This window comes from Lygodium microphyllum, chromosome 1, assembly GCF_053477565.2.
Source record: "Lygodium microphyllum isolate KBCC chromosome 1, Lygodium_microphyllum_v1.1.10, whole genome shotgun sequence".
In the NCBI taxonomy this organism is placed as follows: Eukaryota; Viridiplantae; Streptophyta; class Polypodiopsida; order Schizaeales; family Lygodiaceae; genus Lygodium; species Lygodium microphyllum.
The window spans coordinates 187,126,864-187,143,807 of NC_141135.1; the positions used below are offsets into that span (position 1 = coordinate 187,126,864).

The 16,944-nt window shown below is 41.9% G+C and overlaps 1 protein-coding gene across 6 annotated transcripts in view; it reads right to left on the minus strand.

Annotated features, from left to right (window-relative positions):
* The window catches only part of LOC148042083 (vacuolar acid trehalase), a 129,360-nt gene that overhangs the window by 71,314 nt on the left and 41,102 nt on the right, over positions 1-16,944 (minus strand). For 5 of the 6 annotated variants that reach the window (XM_087689160.1, XM_087689152.1, XM_087689187.1 and 2 more), the window contains exon 2: positions 3,937-4,010. The exons of the other annotated variant lie outside the window; for it this stretch is intronic. In XM_087689160.1, coding sequence (XP_087545286.1) covers positions 3,937-4,010 — 74 coding nt within the window. The remainder of the gene's footprint in view (positions 1-3,936; positions 4,011-16,944) is intronic. 6 annotated transcript variants of the gene reach the window in all.

The following is a 16,944-nucleotide window of genomic DNA, read 5'->3' on the forward strand; positions in this document are numbered from 1 at the left end:
CCATCAAACCTTGGTGAGTCCTACTATTCTTGGACTCTCTTTAGTTCTAGGCTCCCCTTAACCCTGTTCGGGCGCCCAAGAGCCCGGACGGTCATCCTCGTACGTGTTCCCCTTGATTTACCTTAATGTCACATTAAATCACTTTAATGTCACATTCAATATTTGTGACCTTAATGTCACATTAAATATCACTTTAATGTCAATATAACTTTCCACAACCGATACTGCTTGCTGCCATAAGAGATACCTTTCACATTCCACAAAGCAATTCTCATAATAAATCGAAAAAGAAAAAACTACTAAACCACTTGGTGAAAAGGAAGATTTGGGACCTGGTGCTACATACAATACTGTATGGCTAGGCATGGTGACTCATGATCCTTACTCAATAGAAGGAGGAGTTGCTTAATAGAGAACTAATGGCCCACTAGGCATAGGAATAACTGCAAGTTGTGGTGCCATCAAAGTGACACTAGTGGCTCAATATGCTTGGGAGTGCAACCATTGCATTAGGTTCCCATAGGTGCTTGGTTATGGAGATATAACCCCCACACAACGATGCACCTCCACCATTTGATGTGGATAAGACTAAGGCCCTATCAAATATGTGTCTAAGGATTGTGTACTCTCCAGTATAGTAAAGTCTGGCATGGGTGGATGCATGGATGAATGTGTAACAGAATGTGTGTGTGTTGTGGGTGGGATGGTTGGGAATTGAAAATACAATGATGCACCAAAACTTAAAAGAAACATCTCTTGAATCAAGAAATGAATGAGAGGTATTACCTTGTCTTTTTCGTCTTGAACCACCTCCTTTTATGTCCTTATATAGCTATTGGTTAAGGTTATCATGAATACTTACACCCATGTCCTACACACCAGCCAAAGTAAAGAAAAAAGGACTTGATGATTGCAAAACTTGTTTACCTTTAAGCAAAGCTAATGGGTTCCAAAAGACAACATATGGCATGTCTCCATGTCGATGTGTTCTCCAACTAGAAGTTCAAGATCCTCCTCGGGATCAGGGCTGTTGTGCACCTTCCCCCGAGTTGTTTACATGGTCATCAAGATGGTATGCTGAAGGGATAGAAGTAGTGCAAGGTAGATCTTTGGCATAGGGACTTAACCCTGGTTTTCACCTTCTCCATTCTCATCCTTAGAATCTCTGAATAGTCCTATTGTGTGAGAAGTTATCCGGATCTTAGTAGGATACCTTCGATCTAAGGGTAATCTTGCATTCCGAATGACTGATACCAATCCTTTAGAGCCTCTATGGAGGGGATAATCAGTGCCGAAGAAATAGGCTCCAAGGGGTACTACTTTAGTAATTGCGACTAAGAAATTCTTTTCTTACACTCTTACTTCTCTTCAATGTCAAGCTTTTAGGTCAAGGCTTAGGTATCTATGTGAGTGCCTAGCTCTAATACCATGAAAAGAGATATTCAAGAGTAAAGATAGAGAAACACAAGTGTACAACAAACACAGTGTGTAATGTAAAACTGGAGATGAAAAGAACTCACACGATGAATGAAGAATGAATGTTGTATGTTGAATATGCTACAAAGGGGCCTCAAACCTCCATGTCTTGAGGACCGGGGATGAGGTGAGCTGACAATGGTGTCAAAGACACAAGAAACATCTCCAAGAGTGTGTCATACTCCTGACAGATCCCAAAAAGCAGCAGCAGCAGTGCACCAATGTTTGATGCTGATGTCACATGACAATGGCAGCAAAACAAAGGTCCACCATCTGAAAATTCATATCTAGAAGTGGTGATTATGATATCAGCACTCCACATAGTGTTGAAAGGCTGGGTGGCTACTGAGTGGCATGATGGAGCAGTAAATGCAGAAGAAAATGATGTCCACAGCTGGCAGGACCTCTGGAACAGCAAAACGCAGATGCTGTTCAGTCTGCAACCGGCTGCACGATGTTGTGCACAACAGGGCAGGCACAAGAAGGCTGAAATGCAGACATGGCAGCAGTGTGGATCAGGTCACCAGCTGGTAGACAGGTCGCTTGGGTGAGATGTGCAGCTAGACAGCTCGTGGACAGGTAGGCAGTAGCAAGTGAAGGTCCTCTACTGATGGCAATGTCCTCTGGATGGGATGTGGGCAGCAGTTTGAGGGAGAAGCTGATTGCTGATGGCTGAGAGTGATAATGATCACAGAGAAAAGTATTCACAAGCACAGACTCTATTTTCATAGGATTTTGGTGCATTTGTCCTATGTTTGAAAATAAGCCATTTATTTTTTGTAATTCAGCATTTAATGCTATTTGGGCTGTTTTAAGAACTAATTTGGGATTAATGCACAATAAATATGTATTAGTGCAAACTCTAATATTAGTGGCTCAACATCTGGCACCCTCACTAATGCACCTCTACAACATGCAAGGGCTGATTGTGCGCAGCCTTACATCAGTGTTTTCAAACCAGTGTTCGTTTGTTCTTCATCACTACTCTTTCTCTACTCTCAGTGTTCCTGCTTCCATTGCACACTCTTACATTTCTATGGATGGATTTTTGAGAACTTACAGGAAGTACTATCTTCAAAAGGAGGATACATTTCATATAGAAATCTTCAAGAGGGGATACATTTCATATAAAAATCTTTGAGGGTAATTGTTGCTTACTATTGTATTGGTATCACTATTAGATTTTCTTACCCATTCACAAATATCTACTTTAAACTTTTGTGAGGTCAAGAGCAAGCTTTGTAAGAGGAAAAGTATGTCATGTAAATGACAAGGACATGTAGGCAAGATAGGCAAGCTACAATCGAGCGTGAATCCTTTTTTGGTTCTTCCCCCTTTCCTTGGCATTTGTTTGTGCTTTTTCTTCGCACGGAATCTTATGAAGTCAATAGGAAAGCCTTCCCTCAAAATGTTCTATCAAAGCATTCTCAAGAGTTCATCGAAGAACACCAATAGCTCAATCATGATAGCTTATATAAGTTCTAGTGCTACAGAAGTCATGTGTGGCTCAGACATGCACAGATTAGAGATGATGATTAGCTTATTGCTCATCAGGAAGCAATAGAGTCTTTGGATTCTTTTCATGATTACCATGGTTGGGCCACAAGTGTCTACACCCAAGTTGTGTTCTCATCGTAGTTCTAGGGTTAGGTTTTTTGTGTTTGGATTTGTTTAAAATATTCCAGGTTCTTAGAGCCAACTAGGGTCTTGACACCATTGCCAATTGTACAAGGCAATCTCAAAGTGCTCTTATCCTATGTCTCTCACAAATAGACTTGTTCCGCATTCTAACTATACACAAGTTGGGGCAATCAATGGTTGCTCAAGTCTCAAACCAAGAAAAGAGGGTGGAAACAAATGCAAGGCGAAGGGAGGTAGAAAAGAGACAGAATGCAACAAGGGTAGGAGAGAGGAACCACCAACTAGCTAATGAGCAATAAGGCTACCTACTACGAGACAATGACCGAGAAAATACTTGAGAGACATGGTAATGGTGCTATTGTGGATGAAAATACTAATTCTCATGAACTTTTGAAAAAAATCCTTGTTTTTCACGGTATTCATAATTGGCGATATCTAGGAGAGTCTTAGGAGAGTCTTAGGGGAAAAAAATGGATAAGGAAAGACGAAACACGTAAACAATCCTTGTTTTTCTTTGTATTTACTATAGCATATCTTTTGACATCTTATGAATATTCAATAATGGATAAGGCATTACAAAACAAGTAGATGATCTTCCCATCAAGACCACAACAAGTTTGTAGATGTTGGAATCTAATAGTGATGAGATGTATGTGAAATAGGATTCTCCTACTATGACTAGAATAATAAGTCACATCATTGTTTGCGCACACGGATGGCACCCCCACACAAAGACACTTCACAAGAGCTAGCTACAAATAAGGTAGATTTATATAAAGTTTGAGATAAAAGATGACTACACATTTGAGACTAACTTACAGGTGGCCCAAATTGTGGATCATCATCATTTATTGGAACAAACTTGGAATCCTCCAAAAGTTCTATTGGTAGTCCTGTATAGAAAAGAGCCTCTAACGCTTACAAATGATAAATATAATAGATCATTATTTTAATATACACATAAACATACATATTGGGTGAACAATAAAATAAGAAGAAACAAGTTCTTAAAAAAGAAAACCACATCTCTAGGTTGCAAAACGCCTAGCCAATTTAATTATGGATGGGCACATTTAATTTTGGGCACGGTTACAAGGACTGAAATCAAATTTCCGAATCATTTAACTTTGAAATTTAATTTAATGGCTGGATAACACTAAAAATTGGGTTTAGAAGGCTACCACTTGGCAAAAACACCCATGCAAACTGAAAAAACGTTTTTTGAGCCTGGTTTCAATCATTCAGTTAGTCTTCAGCTCGAGGGAAACTGAGAAGAAGCTATTGGTCTATTTTTTTTATCAAGAAACAAGAAATTGCTACAAGTGACAACCTTCAGGGAGCCTCTACAAGCAAGCGACAACAGGAGAAACACCATCTGGGGCTCACGACTGCATCAGCACGCTGGCAACGACTTTGGCTTCCGTGGCTAGGTGATAACTCCTGGAGTAGATTTGACAAGCTGCAAGAAGAATTCAGCCATTTCCAGAGTGGAACTCAAGAAGTTCTCTCTCCTCTAGCATTCTCTCACCTTCTCCAACCCATTCTCAAAAGATCTAGCTTATTTGGTGGATAGCTAAAGGAATTCTGTTGTAAACCCTAAATTTCTGCAAAAATTAGGGTTTAGTAGCCACCTCAAAACCCATGCCATCAATAGAAGGAATCATGCACTAAAATCAGCATCTACAATTTGTAGTATTGTCACGGATTGCACATGCCAACCCATCCACTATGAATTTGGGATAGCATTTGGCCAATTGGGGCAATCACAACAAGTCCCTAGTGAAATCGAGGGGCAAATTGTCAATTTCTTTACTGATTGTTGGAGCAACAAAGGGCTTTTGGATTAGCCAAGGAGATTGCGGAATCTCAACTTTACCCAATCCATTAATCAATAAAGTTAAAGAAATACCAAAAGGAACGCCAATTTTAGGGCAAACAAGGTATCTACTGTCCAAAATTATACAGGTAAAGTGTAAATTTCACTTTATGTTTATTGTTAGAGATTAGTCATCCCCTAGACTAGCATTTCTCAATTACCATTGGTGCAGTCCGTTCTCTCAGAGGTACTCTCAAAGGACATCATTCATTATTCCTATCAGTCAGTGAGCATTTTCAGCACAGGCAAAGTGTATGTGCAGTTTCATCAGGTAGGCAATGATGCCACGTGGCAGTTGGAGGATCATTCGCTGATTATTTTATTCATTTCTATGTAGTCTTTAACTTTTTGATCAAGTTGGCCACTTTTGCTAGCTGCCTGCATTATTTTACTATACTATTTCCTCCTATTTAGGACTATTTTGGCAACCTATGTGAAGATATTCTAGGGTTTGCACTAAGGAAACACAACATGTATGACCAAGACTGAGATGCAAAGACTCAAACAATGACAAGTAAAACTCAAACCCTACACGCAAATGCAAAATGCAAAACACAAACACAAAGACAAAAAACTCTAAAGTGAATGAATGCTATAAATGAATGTAAGAGTGTAAAGAATGTCCAAGGGCAGAGCAATGAAGTGTCGGAGAGTGACATCCACCACTAGAGACGAATCTCAAGTGCTATGACCACCAGTCAGTGTGCGAGAGAGCGCTAAATAATGAAGGGTAGTAAGCTGGTCACCAAAACACAGTAGTTGGAGGCTAAAATCTTGTAAACGTAGCAATGTATCACTAGAGAATGCTGAAAACTGACCACCCAAGGCACAGAACTATTAGGCCACAACATGAGAGCTGGACAGTAAAACACAAACACTACAGCAGCCGCTTGGTGGGAGAGATGGTAGCACCTAGTCGCCAGGCACCAGATGCTGAAAATGCAGACTAATCAAGTGCTATGATAATGCAGCAAATGGAAACCTCCAAACAACAAGGTGACAGCTGAAAGCAAGCCGCCTAGGGCTGAATAGTGATGGGCTAGAGTCATGATGGCTGGACAGTAGATGGTAGGTGGCTGATGGCTGAAATTTGCATAGTAGAGTGAGAAACCTACACGCTGAATGGTGGGAAGCCCGTCTATTTATAGATGTTGAAGGGTGTCCCAAAAAATTAGGGTTTTGAGGGACCACTAAGACTCTCTTGAACAATGCACTAGTTTTGTGTTTTTCATTAAATAAGCATGTTTTGGGGCTGTTTAAAGATAGTAATTAGCTATAAAGCATGTTTCAGCTCAACAACCTACCCTCCTCACTTGCTTTTTCAAGCGCTGGTGGGAGAGATACAGCCCGAGGAGATACATCGACAACCCTTGTATATTTGCTCTCTTCATTTCAGCATTCATTGAATGCTGATTTGTGCATTCTTCTCTCTCTCTTCTCTCTCCCTTTCTCTCGTGTTCATTCTTTCAGTCTTTGTCCATACACTTCCGCATTCGCTGCACTCTAACATGGTATCAAAGCAGCATAGAAGGGCTGATTGATCATGGGCAGAGCAGACCTAATCAGGAGGATTCTTCGAGAGAAAAGTTTGAGTTTTCATCCTTTGGGGGCTGCGGTAAACAGGTTGTGTGCAGAGGAGCAAAGTTGCTGTTTTTACAGGTCCTTGCTATTCGCGAAGAAGAAAAGGCTGCAGATTTTTAGTTTTCATCACCTCCGATGGGTGAAACTCTTTGAGGATGAGCAGACAAGACCCTAGCAGGCATCGGCACTGTGCTTAGAGTCAAAGAGGGATTGCCCTTGTTTTTTCTACAAGTCATTCTATTAACAATGTCGACCGAAATTGATGCAGAGTTTCAAGCTATTATGGACCGTAAGGTCCCCTGTTGACAACTCTTCCTTCAAATCAAAAGCTTGATGGGGAGAATTACCACATCTAGTGCATAATGATGCTTGCCATCTTGGAGTCTTATGATGTGGCAGAGCTCGTGACCAAGGCTATAGACCGTCCTACAACTCGAGATGCCTCCAAGCTTTCTTTAGATAAGAAAGCCAAGTTGATGAAGATACGTGCACATTGGGACAAATTGAATGCCCGTATCTATTTTTAACTATTTCTCTCCTTGACTCCACCTATCATTGCTCACATCAAGCACTTGACCATGGCTCAAGACATATGGCTAGAGCTTGATCAAATATACCATCGGATGACCGTGATGAAGTGGGTGTCTCTAGAGGTTCAAATGAGGACTTTGAGCCCTAACAAGTCTATCGATATGGAAGTATGCCAATAAGCTTCAGCAATTGCAAATCAAGTCCAAAATGTAGGGAAGGCGATTGCCTTGGAGGACATGGAAATAACTCTTCTTTCTCAGTTACCACCCCAATTTACTACATTTTACTCTACCTTGTTTGCTTCAAGGCAATCAAATACTCTTCATTCGGAAGAGTTGGTTCCTATAGTTCTGGATCGGGAGGAGCAATTCAAAAGACAGATGCTTTCAAATCGAAGGCATTGACAGGTTAGTCCTCTTTGAAGAAGAGGAAGTACCAAAAGAAGAAGAGAGAGGACAAATCGAAGGACACAGAGTAGAAGAAGAATTGCCCCAATAAGGAGAAGAAGGACAAGGAGAAAAAGAAAAAATCTTCAAAGGATTTAGGAGTGTTGGTTGCTCCCTCATCAACTGCCTTCCTCCACTTGGAGGTGATTGAGGCATCGACCCCTAGGGCTTCTAATGTTACATTGACAACCCCACACCCTCATGAGTGGATTGTTAACAGTAGTGCGTCTAGGCACACGAATCCTTCTGCAGTAGGTGTTGCCCACTTGCAGCCTTTGCATGGACAGATTCTCATTGGCGATAGCTCTTCTATCCCTGTTTAGGGGAGCCGTAGTATGCAACTTATTCTAGATGGGTAGGATGGTGTCCATACTTCAAACATGCTTTATGTGCCAAGCCTAGGTTACCATTTGCTTTCAGTACACAAGATTTGTGCTCTCAGCCTCTTGGTTGAGTTTGACGAGGATTCCTCTCGAATTGTTAATCGTGGATCAAACATGTGCTTACTTCCGGTTATGAGAAGAATGGAGTCTACAAGCTAAGGTCTCCTTCTGCCTTGACCTCTCTTCTTCTTACCTCTCAAACACAGTCTGAGCTTTGACATGCTCGGTTTGGCCACATAAATTATGATTACTTTCATAAGGCTTCTAGGGGATAGCTTGTTGGAGGTATGACGGACATTATGGTGAGCCAGCAACCATGTATATCTTGCACTCATGGGAAACATGATCGTGATGCCATTCCCAACGAGGCTTCGAGGCAGCCTTCAATACCCTTGAAGCTTGTTTCTATAGATCTATGTGGACCTGTGAGGATGGAGTCCCTTAAGGAGAGCTTGTATTTCATGCTGATTGTAGATAATTTTAGAAGAATGACATGGGCTTATTTTTTATAACCAAAGTCAGAGGCCTTCTCCCACTTCAAGTATTGGTTACTCTTTGAGGAGAACAAATCAGGCTGGAAACTAAACATGTTACGATCCAATAAGAATGAGAATCTGTTTCTAATGAGCTAGCTAGATTTCTGCAGATCGCGGTATCCACCAAGAGTTTGCAAACACAAACACACCTCAAGAAAATAGCATATTGGAGTGGAAGAACCGAAGTGTGATTAAGAGCACCTCAGTGTCTTTGGGCCAAGGCATCCTTAATCAATCCCCCGCTTCAACCGTTGTTGGATGACACTCTATGAGGCGTATTTTGGGTCTAAGCATGATGTTTCTTATTTCAGGGTTTTTCAGCATGACGCCTATATCCACATCCCAAAGATACACAGTGATAAATTTGAAGTAGCTTCCTGAAGATAGGTTTTTATGGGCTACAGCTCGCAGGCCCAGGGTTACCAATATATGATCCCGACAAGCGGGATGTCTACATAAGTGGAGATGTTTAGTTCATGGAGGTTCCACCCTCAAATGGAGATGAGAGCACCCTATGCTTGGAGATCCAAGCATAGGGTTGGGCACCAACAACTATACCTTTGGAGCCCGCATCTCATGGAGATGCTTCCTCTTCGGATGAGGATACTACTTCCCGATCAGCTTTCCCAACTGAGCCACCACCCATGGACATTCTAGAGACTTTAGCACACACAGTGTGTCTTGAGGAGAGATCCAGCCTCCTCGTTGGGCTCGAGACACACTCCATGATTCAGGGATTGAAGGAGTTCCTAAGGAGTGGCAACTGTAGGATGGACCACAATGGTCTCGAAGGAATAAGGCACACGCTACAGAGCTTGTTTGTACTAACTATTGTTTGATGACCCATGCTATACAGGATAGAGAACCCACCTCCATGAATAAGGCTTTGCACTCATAGCATTGAAAGAAGGCTATGGAGCAAGAATTGGATGCTATTGAGTGGAATGGCATTTGGGATCTTGTGCCTCAGCTCATTCATAGTAAGATGATTGGTGTCAAATGGGTCTTCAAGACCAAATATCACAATAATGGGTTCTGGATAAGCATAAGGCACCGCTTGTTGCAAAGGGCTTCACACAATAGCCAAAGGTGGATTTCCATGACACCTTTGCACCTACAGCTAAGATAGATACCATTAGAGCTGTTATTGACTTCGCCAACCATAGGAGATATCCAGTTTATCAACTTGATATAAAGTCTGCCTTTCTCAATGGTGATTTGAAGGAGGAGATCTATGTTGAGCAGCCGCCTGGCTTTTTCTCATCAAATGGACAAGTATACAAATTGAAGAAGGCCCTTTACAGCCTCAAACAGGCTCCACGTGCTTGAAACGAGAGATAAACTCGTTCCTCCAAGGGAAGTTCGGGTATTGATGTTCCTCTTTTGATCCCCATTTATATATCCACACCTTAGTTGGAGGGCACCCGGTGTTTGTGCTTTATATGGATGATCTTATTTTGACAAGTGACCATGCCTAGAAGATCAAGAAGACTAAGGCGGCACTAGACGAGGTGTTCAAGATGACGGATATAGGCTTCTTTATTTCTTTTTACGCCATAAGATTTGCCAAACTCCAATGGGGATTTTCATCTTCGAATAGTGTTATATGCTAGTGCTTCTAGCCACATTTCAGATGGAAGGATGCAAGGCCATTTCTACACCTATGGATCCGAACTAGAAGGCTATGGCCCATGCAAATTCTCCAGCTATGGATTCTACCCCCTATAGGCAATGATTGGATCCTTGATTTAGCTTCTAAACACTCAGGTTGATTTGTGCTTTTCTATAGGTCTACTGGTGAAACCAGCCCTCCTTCTCGAATAGGCTGGTAAATAACTTGATTAAGTACTAATTACAACAAGCATAAAATTCACATAAACTGAAAAAGCATACTTTATCACTTTAATCTTGGACATTGGATACCCTATTGGCCCCAGAACTGGCACCCCTTGCAGGTACTTCTTTATCTTATATTGCAAATGGAAGCAGTATAACAGAGATCCTTTGATCTCCTCCACTAATCCAAGTGCCTCTTGTTGTCTAACTGACGAGCAAGCCTCCAAACCAATTTGCCCCTTGATTTGCTTGGAGATTGGCCTTCACCTTCCTCCTTGAAAAACAAATTCAGCCCCAAATTTGATATTGATTGACCAACCTCTTGAATCTTCCTGAAATTCCTCAATTTTAGCAATTGGAATTCAAGTCCTAGGACCTCAATTATGAGCATTTATCCTAAAGTGGTTGTCTAACCCTAATTTTTGCTGTAAATTAGGATTTGCAACAAAGATTGACTAATATCTCTTTCTGATGGTTCAAACTGCTGAAAAATACTGAGATAAGTTGAGAGATGGCTAGGGGATGAGAGAGAATGCTATAGAGAGAAATTTCAAAGTTTCATCGCAAAAAAACACTGAAAAGCTACTACTACCCTGCTCAAACAGCCATGGACGTAGTCACCTATAACTTACGACTACCATAAAGACTATTGCCCCCTCTTGTATATAGTCATCTGCACCAAAAGGACCTTGGGTTACTCTCACCTGCTCCTAGAGAGCTCCAAACTATTGTCACATGCTATAGAACTGATCCCCGATGGCTATAAATCACATCAGCAACCCCTTCTTGCTCTCTAACAATCTCCTCTCTCACAATGGTTGAAATAGACTTCCACCAGCCCCTAAAAACGTTTTTTTCACTTGCATAGGCAAGTTTTGCCAAATGGAAACCTTCTAATCTCATTTTTTAGCATTCTTCAACTTATTAAATTAATTTTCAGAATATTGATTCTGAACACTAATTTAATAATTATTCTAGTGCTCAAAATTTTAATTTCACCAACCAATAATTAAATTGGCTAGGCCAATTTGTCTTCCAAGTATCCCTGCACAATTATTAGCCCTTAGACCAACATTAATTAATTAATTAATTAATTAATGCCTAATATCTAATGTCACCACTGACATTAGTGGCCAATAAATTGGTCTAGGCCAAAATCTGACACTGAGTACCACCTAGTACCTGTTAGACATAATTTATTACAACTTTTGCCTTTGGCACCAACTAATATCTCAAGGTCCTAGGTCCCACACTGTGAAATAATTGACTTGCAACTCACATATGTAAGTCACATTAGCACATTTGATTAACTTTTAATCAAATGCTAAGCAAAGCAATAAAATTTCACATCCTTGTGACAGACCACCCCTTGAAATCTCTACAATCATCCTCCATTGTCACAATATTGGCCAAAGGAAAAGCATGCTGCACTGGAATTCCATAAGGCATCACAGTCACAATATTCGCCACAATTGTCCAACCATGTCATATGCCCCAAACTTGCTCAAAATTTACAGCCAGCATATACATAACATAAAACTGAAAATTAGTCTAGAACTGTTGCTAGAAACCCATTGGATGCATCCATAGGGAGTCCTTGATATTTTAGCAGAAAAGGTTAAATCGAGGCAAGCTTTGCCTCGTTCCTGATTTTCTTTTTGAATACACATGAAGATAGCCACGTGGAATGTGCGAGACATTTGTTCTCGCAATAAGCAACATGCCATGTGGAGTTTATTGCATGAGAATCAGTGGGATGTCTTGTGTGCTGTTGAGCACAAGAGTCACGATGAAGCAGGAAAAGTTATGGATTGTCATGGGTTTCACTTGTTTTATGCACGGACACATGCTATGCATTATTCTGGTGTGCTTATGATTGTACATGAGAAATATCAGCTTGTTCTTATTAAAAATGATGTACATGGTCTTTTTGTGGTGATTAAAGTTTTATTTGAAGGAGAGATCTTATGGTTACTTGGGCTCTATACTCCAAATGACCCTTTATCCCGCCGGGATCTTTGGAATACTTTGCAGATCTCCTTGTCACTTGGCAGACGGGGTTTTTTGATGGGGGATTTTAATGTGTGTTGATTCTTCACAGTCCACATTAGAGCATTCGGTGATGGACGCTCCGGAAAGCCGTGTGTGGAATGCGTTTGCTCTTGCCGTACTTAAGCAAGATCTCTGGTCATGGCTACACCCTTCTTCTACAGGGTTTACTTTTCATTCTGCGCAGTATACAGCTATATGGTCGCGGTTGGACCGCATGTACATCATGCAAGATGATGCTTTTATTCCTGAGATGCTGGAAATGAAAGTGTTGCAGGACCATTTTCCTCTACAGCTTGAGATGCTTGTACAACCCATTGCACCTTTTAAGCAATTTCTGGATAGACTCCCCTTGCGCTTCAACTCGTCTTATTTGAAGCATTCAATCTTTCAGGGTTATATGCAGCAACTGATTGATAGATTTTTATTGGACTTCTCTTCGGAGGGCAATGCTTCTTTTGAACGATTGCTCTCTAATGTGCAGCAAGTTGTTCGGCAGTATGGGATCAATCATGCCTCTCTTTGTCGGCGGCGTCAACAAGCAGCGGAGGAATTACTGGCTTTGGTTCGTTCTCTATTGGTGGAGACTCCAAATGATGTATTTCTGCTGTCATTGGCTATGCGTTTGGCTGATCTTATTAAAGAGTTTCAGTTGAAATCTTATCAACAGGCCAAATTGCAAAATCTGACGAAGAATTTGCAAGATAGTGCTTGTCAAACTCATAAGTTCTTTCGAGCTCTCCATGCCTCTCCTGCTCGAGAGAATATGACTAGACTCTAGGATGCAGAAGGTCAAATGGTCATTGATCCGCAGACTATTGTGAATATGTGTAGGAATTATTTTCTAGACCTTCTTAGTTCTACTCCACCTTCAGACCAAATTACTCATGTCCGCTCAGTTTTCTATGATTTGGTCCGCAATCAAGTTTCACATGACATGCAAACTACTTTGGAGACAGATATTCGTGGGCGGAGGTTATGGATGTTTTGTTACACTTGCCCAAGGATAAAAGTCCCGGTTGGGATGGTCTCACCAATGAATTCTTTGATGTTTGCTGCCCAACTGGTGAAACCATTGACGGCTATGTTTCAGCAGGTTTGGGAAACGGGGTTCATGCCTTCCTCATGGAAAGAATGACTTATTAAACTGCTTCCAAAAGTTCCTTCGCCGTCTATGTTGAAACATTGGCGACCAATTTCTTTGATGGGTTCTATGTATAAAATCTTTTCCAAAGTGATGGCGAATCGGCTCCATAAGCATCTTCCTGCCATTGTGCATCCTCTTCAATATGGTTTCATTAAGGGCCGAAACATTCTGCATAATGTCTTAAATGAGCAACTGGCTATTGACTATGCAAGGCACTCTAATCACGAGGTGGTACTGATTCAATTGGACCCGGAAAAGGCTTTTGATTATCTAGACTGGTCTTTCATTGCAGAACTTATGTCTACTATGGGCTTTGGTACTCGGATGTCTCATCCGATCTACACCATTAGTGCTACAGCTTCTTCGCGAGTTATGCTGAATGGTAGTGTTACCGAGCCATTTGTCCTTGCCCGCTCTGTGAGACAGGGTCGCCCTTTGAGTCCTCTCTTTTATGCCCTTGCGACTCATCCAGTTCTTTCGATGTTATCTCATATGGCAGCTTCTACTCAGTTGGCTGGATTCTCTCTTCCTTTTGGACAACACTTCATTAGTCAATCCTTGGCTGATGACAGCTTTATAATTTTGCGTGCGGACAAGGATAATCTTCGCAAAGCATTAGATGTTTGGACTCTCTTTGGTTAGGCTTCTGGTCTTCGTATCAATGCTTTGAAATCAGCCATTCTCAGCTGCATGGAGTCAGATTTGAAGTCATTGGACTAGCAGGGAATGGTTGTTCCCCGTGGTTCCATTGTCAGGCATCTTGGGTACCCTTTGGGTGTTGATGTTTGGCCAAAGCAACTACTAGAGTGGATTTCACAGAAACTGGCAGCTAAGTTTCTGTATTGGAAGTCACACGCTTGACCCTTCCATGTTCGCCTCGAAGTGGCTCAGACAATTATGTTGCCAATGCTCACATATTTCTTGCCATTGCTGCCTTGGACTACTACTACACTGAATGCTTTTACTCAATATATTCGTTTCATGTTATGGAAGGACTCCTTGCATGCAGGCATTTCATGGATTTCTTGGTCGCATGCATGTACCCCCAAACGCATGGGTGGTGGGGCTATTTTAGATGCCAAAACTCATATGCTAGCACTCCGTTGGTCTCTTTTTCGTGCCATGTGCTTGGATCATCACCCGTGGGTCTTTATAGCCCGTTATTTTCTTGAGGATCACGGGCTACCCAAATTCGGAGTTCTTGGTGACATGTTCTTAATGCAAACTCTCGGTTTTCTAATCCTTCATCATCTCTGTTTGCTCATTTGGTATGTTCCTGGAAATTGGTTCTCCAGAAGGCTCAATGGCATCCAGTGGAGGACCGCTTAGCTACTAACTCTTTTCAACTGGAATTGTTGGCAGCCTCGCGGTTACTTTCTTGGAAAGGCAAATATGAGCTCAGACCAAAATTTAACCGCATGGCACGTTTGGGCTTGACTTCAGTTGACCCTTGCCAGTCGCAATGTGTTGATATCGTTTCGTACAGCCATGAGACTTTTCAGGATCCCGCGTGGATACCGGGATTTATAGGGACAGCTTTTGATGGTCCTCCAAAGCAGACAACCCTTTTCTGCCCTTGCTTTCGAATCATCCCTGGCAGGACTGGGACCTTGCAGGCCGGCTGAATTTAGAAAAGGCTTCAGCTAACCAGGTGTATCATCTTCTGATTAAAGATCATCAATGGCTGGTTATAAAGCTAATACTGTATGGGGATTGCGTAAAACTCCATCATGGTGGAAGGTAACCGTGATGGAGGGCTGGTTGAACAAGACACCTTTCAAATGCAAGTTCTTTCTTTGGAGGGTGATGATTGATGGTCTTCCTCTTGCTTCAGCCCTTTCCAAGCGTCGAATCTCCAACGGCAATTGTTTCTTTTGCACCACCAGTGTGGAATCGGCCCGTCATCGATTTATTTCTTGCCCTCTCGCTAAGAAAATCTGGTCACTCTTGTCAGCAGTTTGGCGAGCGGTGGTTGGTTTCTCGCTAAGCCCTTTTGATTGGGTTTTTGTGAGGCCCAAATACCCCACACCGGCACAGCCACATATGAAGATCTTGTTTCACTTTCTTAGATATTGGGGCTGTTGGCACAATTGGACCATTCGGAATGCTTTTCTTTTTGATTCGGCCTCTAATGTTCAGGGACATATTGCTATGCTTAAAGGTCTCTAGCATTGGCAGATAGATCTCATTCAGCACTCTGACTTACTCCCTCGAGAGGACTTACTTCCCTGGCATATGGCAATTTCCTCTGCGTCTTTGCCATGACTTTTGTAACTCTTTTGTTGTTTAGTACTTTATAAATATAACATCCATTACGGAAAAAAGAGAGAGAGAGAGAGAGACTCACAATGTGGGAACTCCAACAGTCACAATGTATGACCGGCCTTCCCTTTATTCATCTGTCACTAAAAGAATGAAGAATAAAGTGACAGTGATGGACACCCGCCGCGCCAGCAGTGTGCAGGCATGGATACTGTCAGTTTAGTAATACATGGGCGGCTAGGCGGAGGCACCTTTACCCCCAACAACTAATTGCCATAATTAAACGGTTGATAAAGAATTACCACCCTATCCAAGAGGGAAGACTAGTTTCACTCAAAAGACCCATCGGATAGTGTGAAAAGACATTAGTGTGTCTTGAGGCAAGAGAGTAGCATTGGCCATCCGCGGAGGTCAATCCAAGAGCCATGCAATTAAACTTTAACTCTTTCAATTTTCCCTCCCAAGAAAGCAGACGAGAGACCATATGTGCAATGAGTTAGCCACCAGTTTATCCTCCTAAGAAAGCAAACAAGACACCATTGGAATCTCCATGTGCAATGAGTTAGCCGCCAATGTATCCTCTATCAGATGCCATTGGGCCTTGCAAAGCACCATTCTCCATGAGCACACCAAATGGTTAAGAAGAGCCAATGTAGAGGTAGACAAATAACCCTCACTATTAAGCACACGCCGACACACAACACCTGAAACAAGGACCAATGAAGGGCTGTCATATGGGTCTCCACATCCAAAACAGCCCCATCTCCTTGGATTTCAAGTGCAAACATGACTCCAAGATACCCAAGATATAGCAGCATGCACCAAAACTTTCTTCCACAATGTGAAACGGAAGTACCGAGTGAGATTCTTCAAGGCAACAATGGCAATAAGCAAGTGAGCATGGGGAGCATAACAATCTACGCTAAAGGGTGCAAGAGGAAGCACTCAAGATATGCACGTCAATCGAGGTGTGCGAAATTGTTGAGTGAGCAGTGAGTGAGAGTGAAGAGTCAAGGAATAGGTGTGTACCAGTGTGGTACACACAAAGAATAAAAGAATGTATTTATACTTAGGGTACGGTACACTTACACCCGCAAAGGTGTGTTCACATATGTAAAGTAATATAAACACGCGAGTAGCGTAAGGGTCTTTACACCCAATAATCTCCCACTTAAAGGTC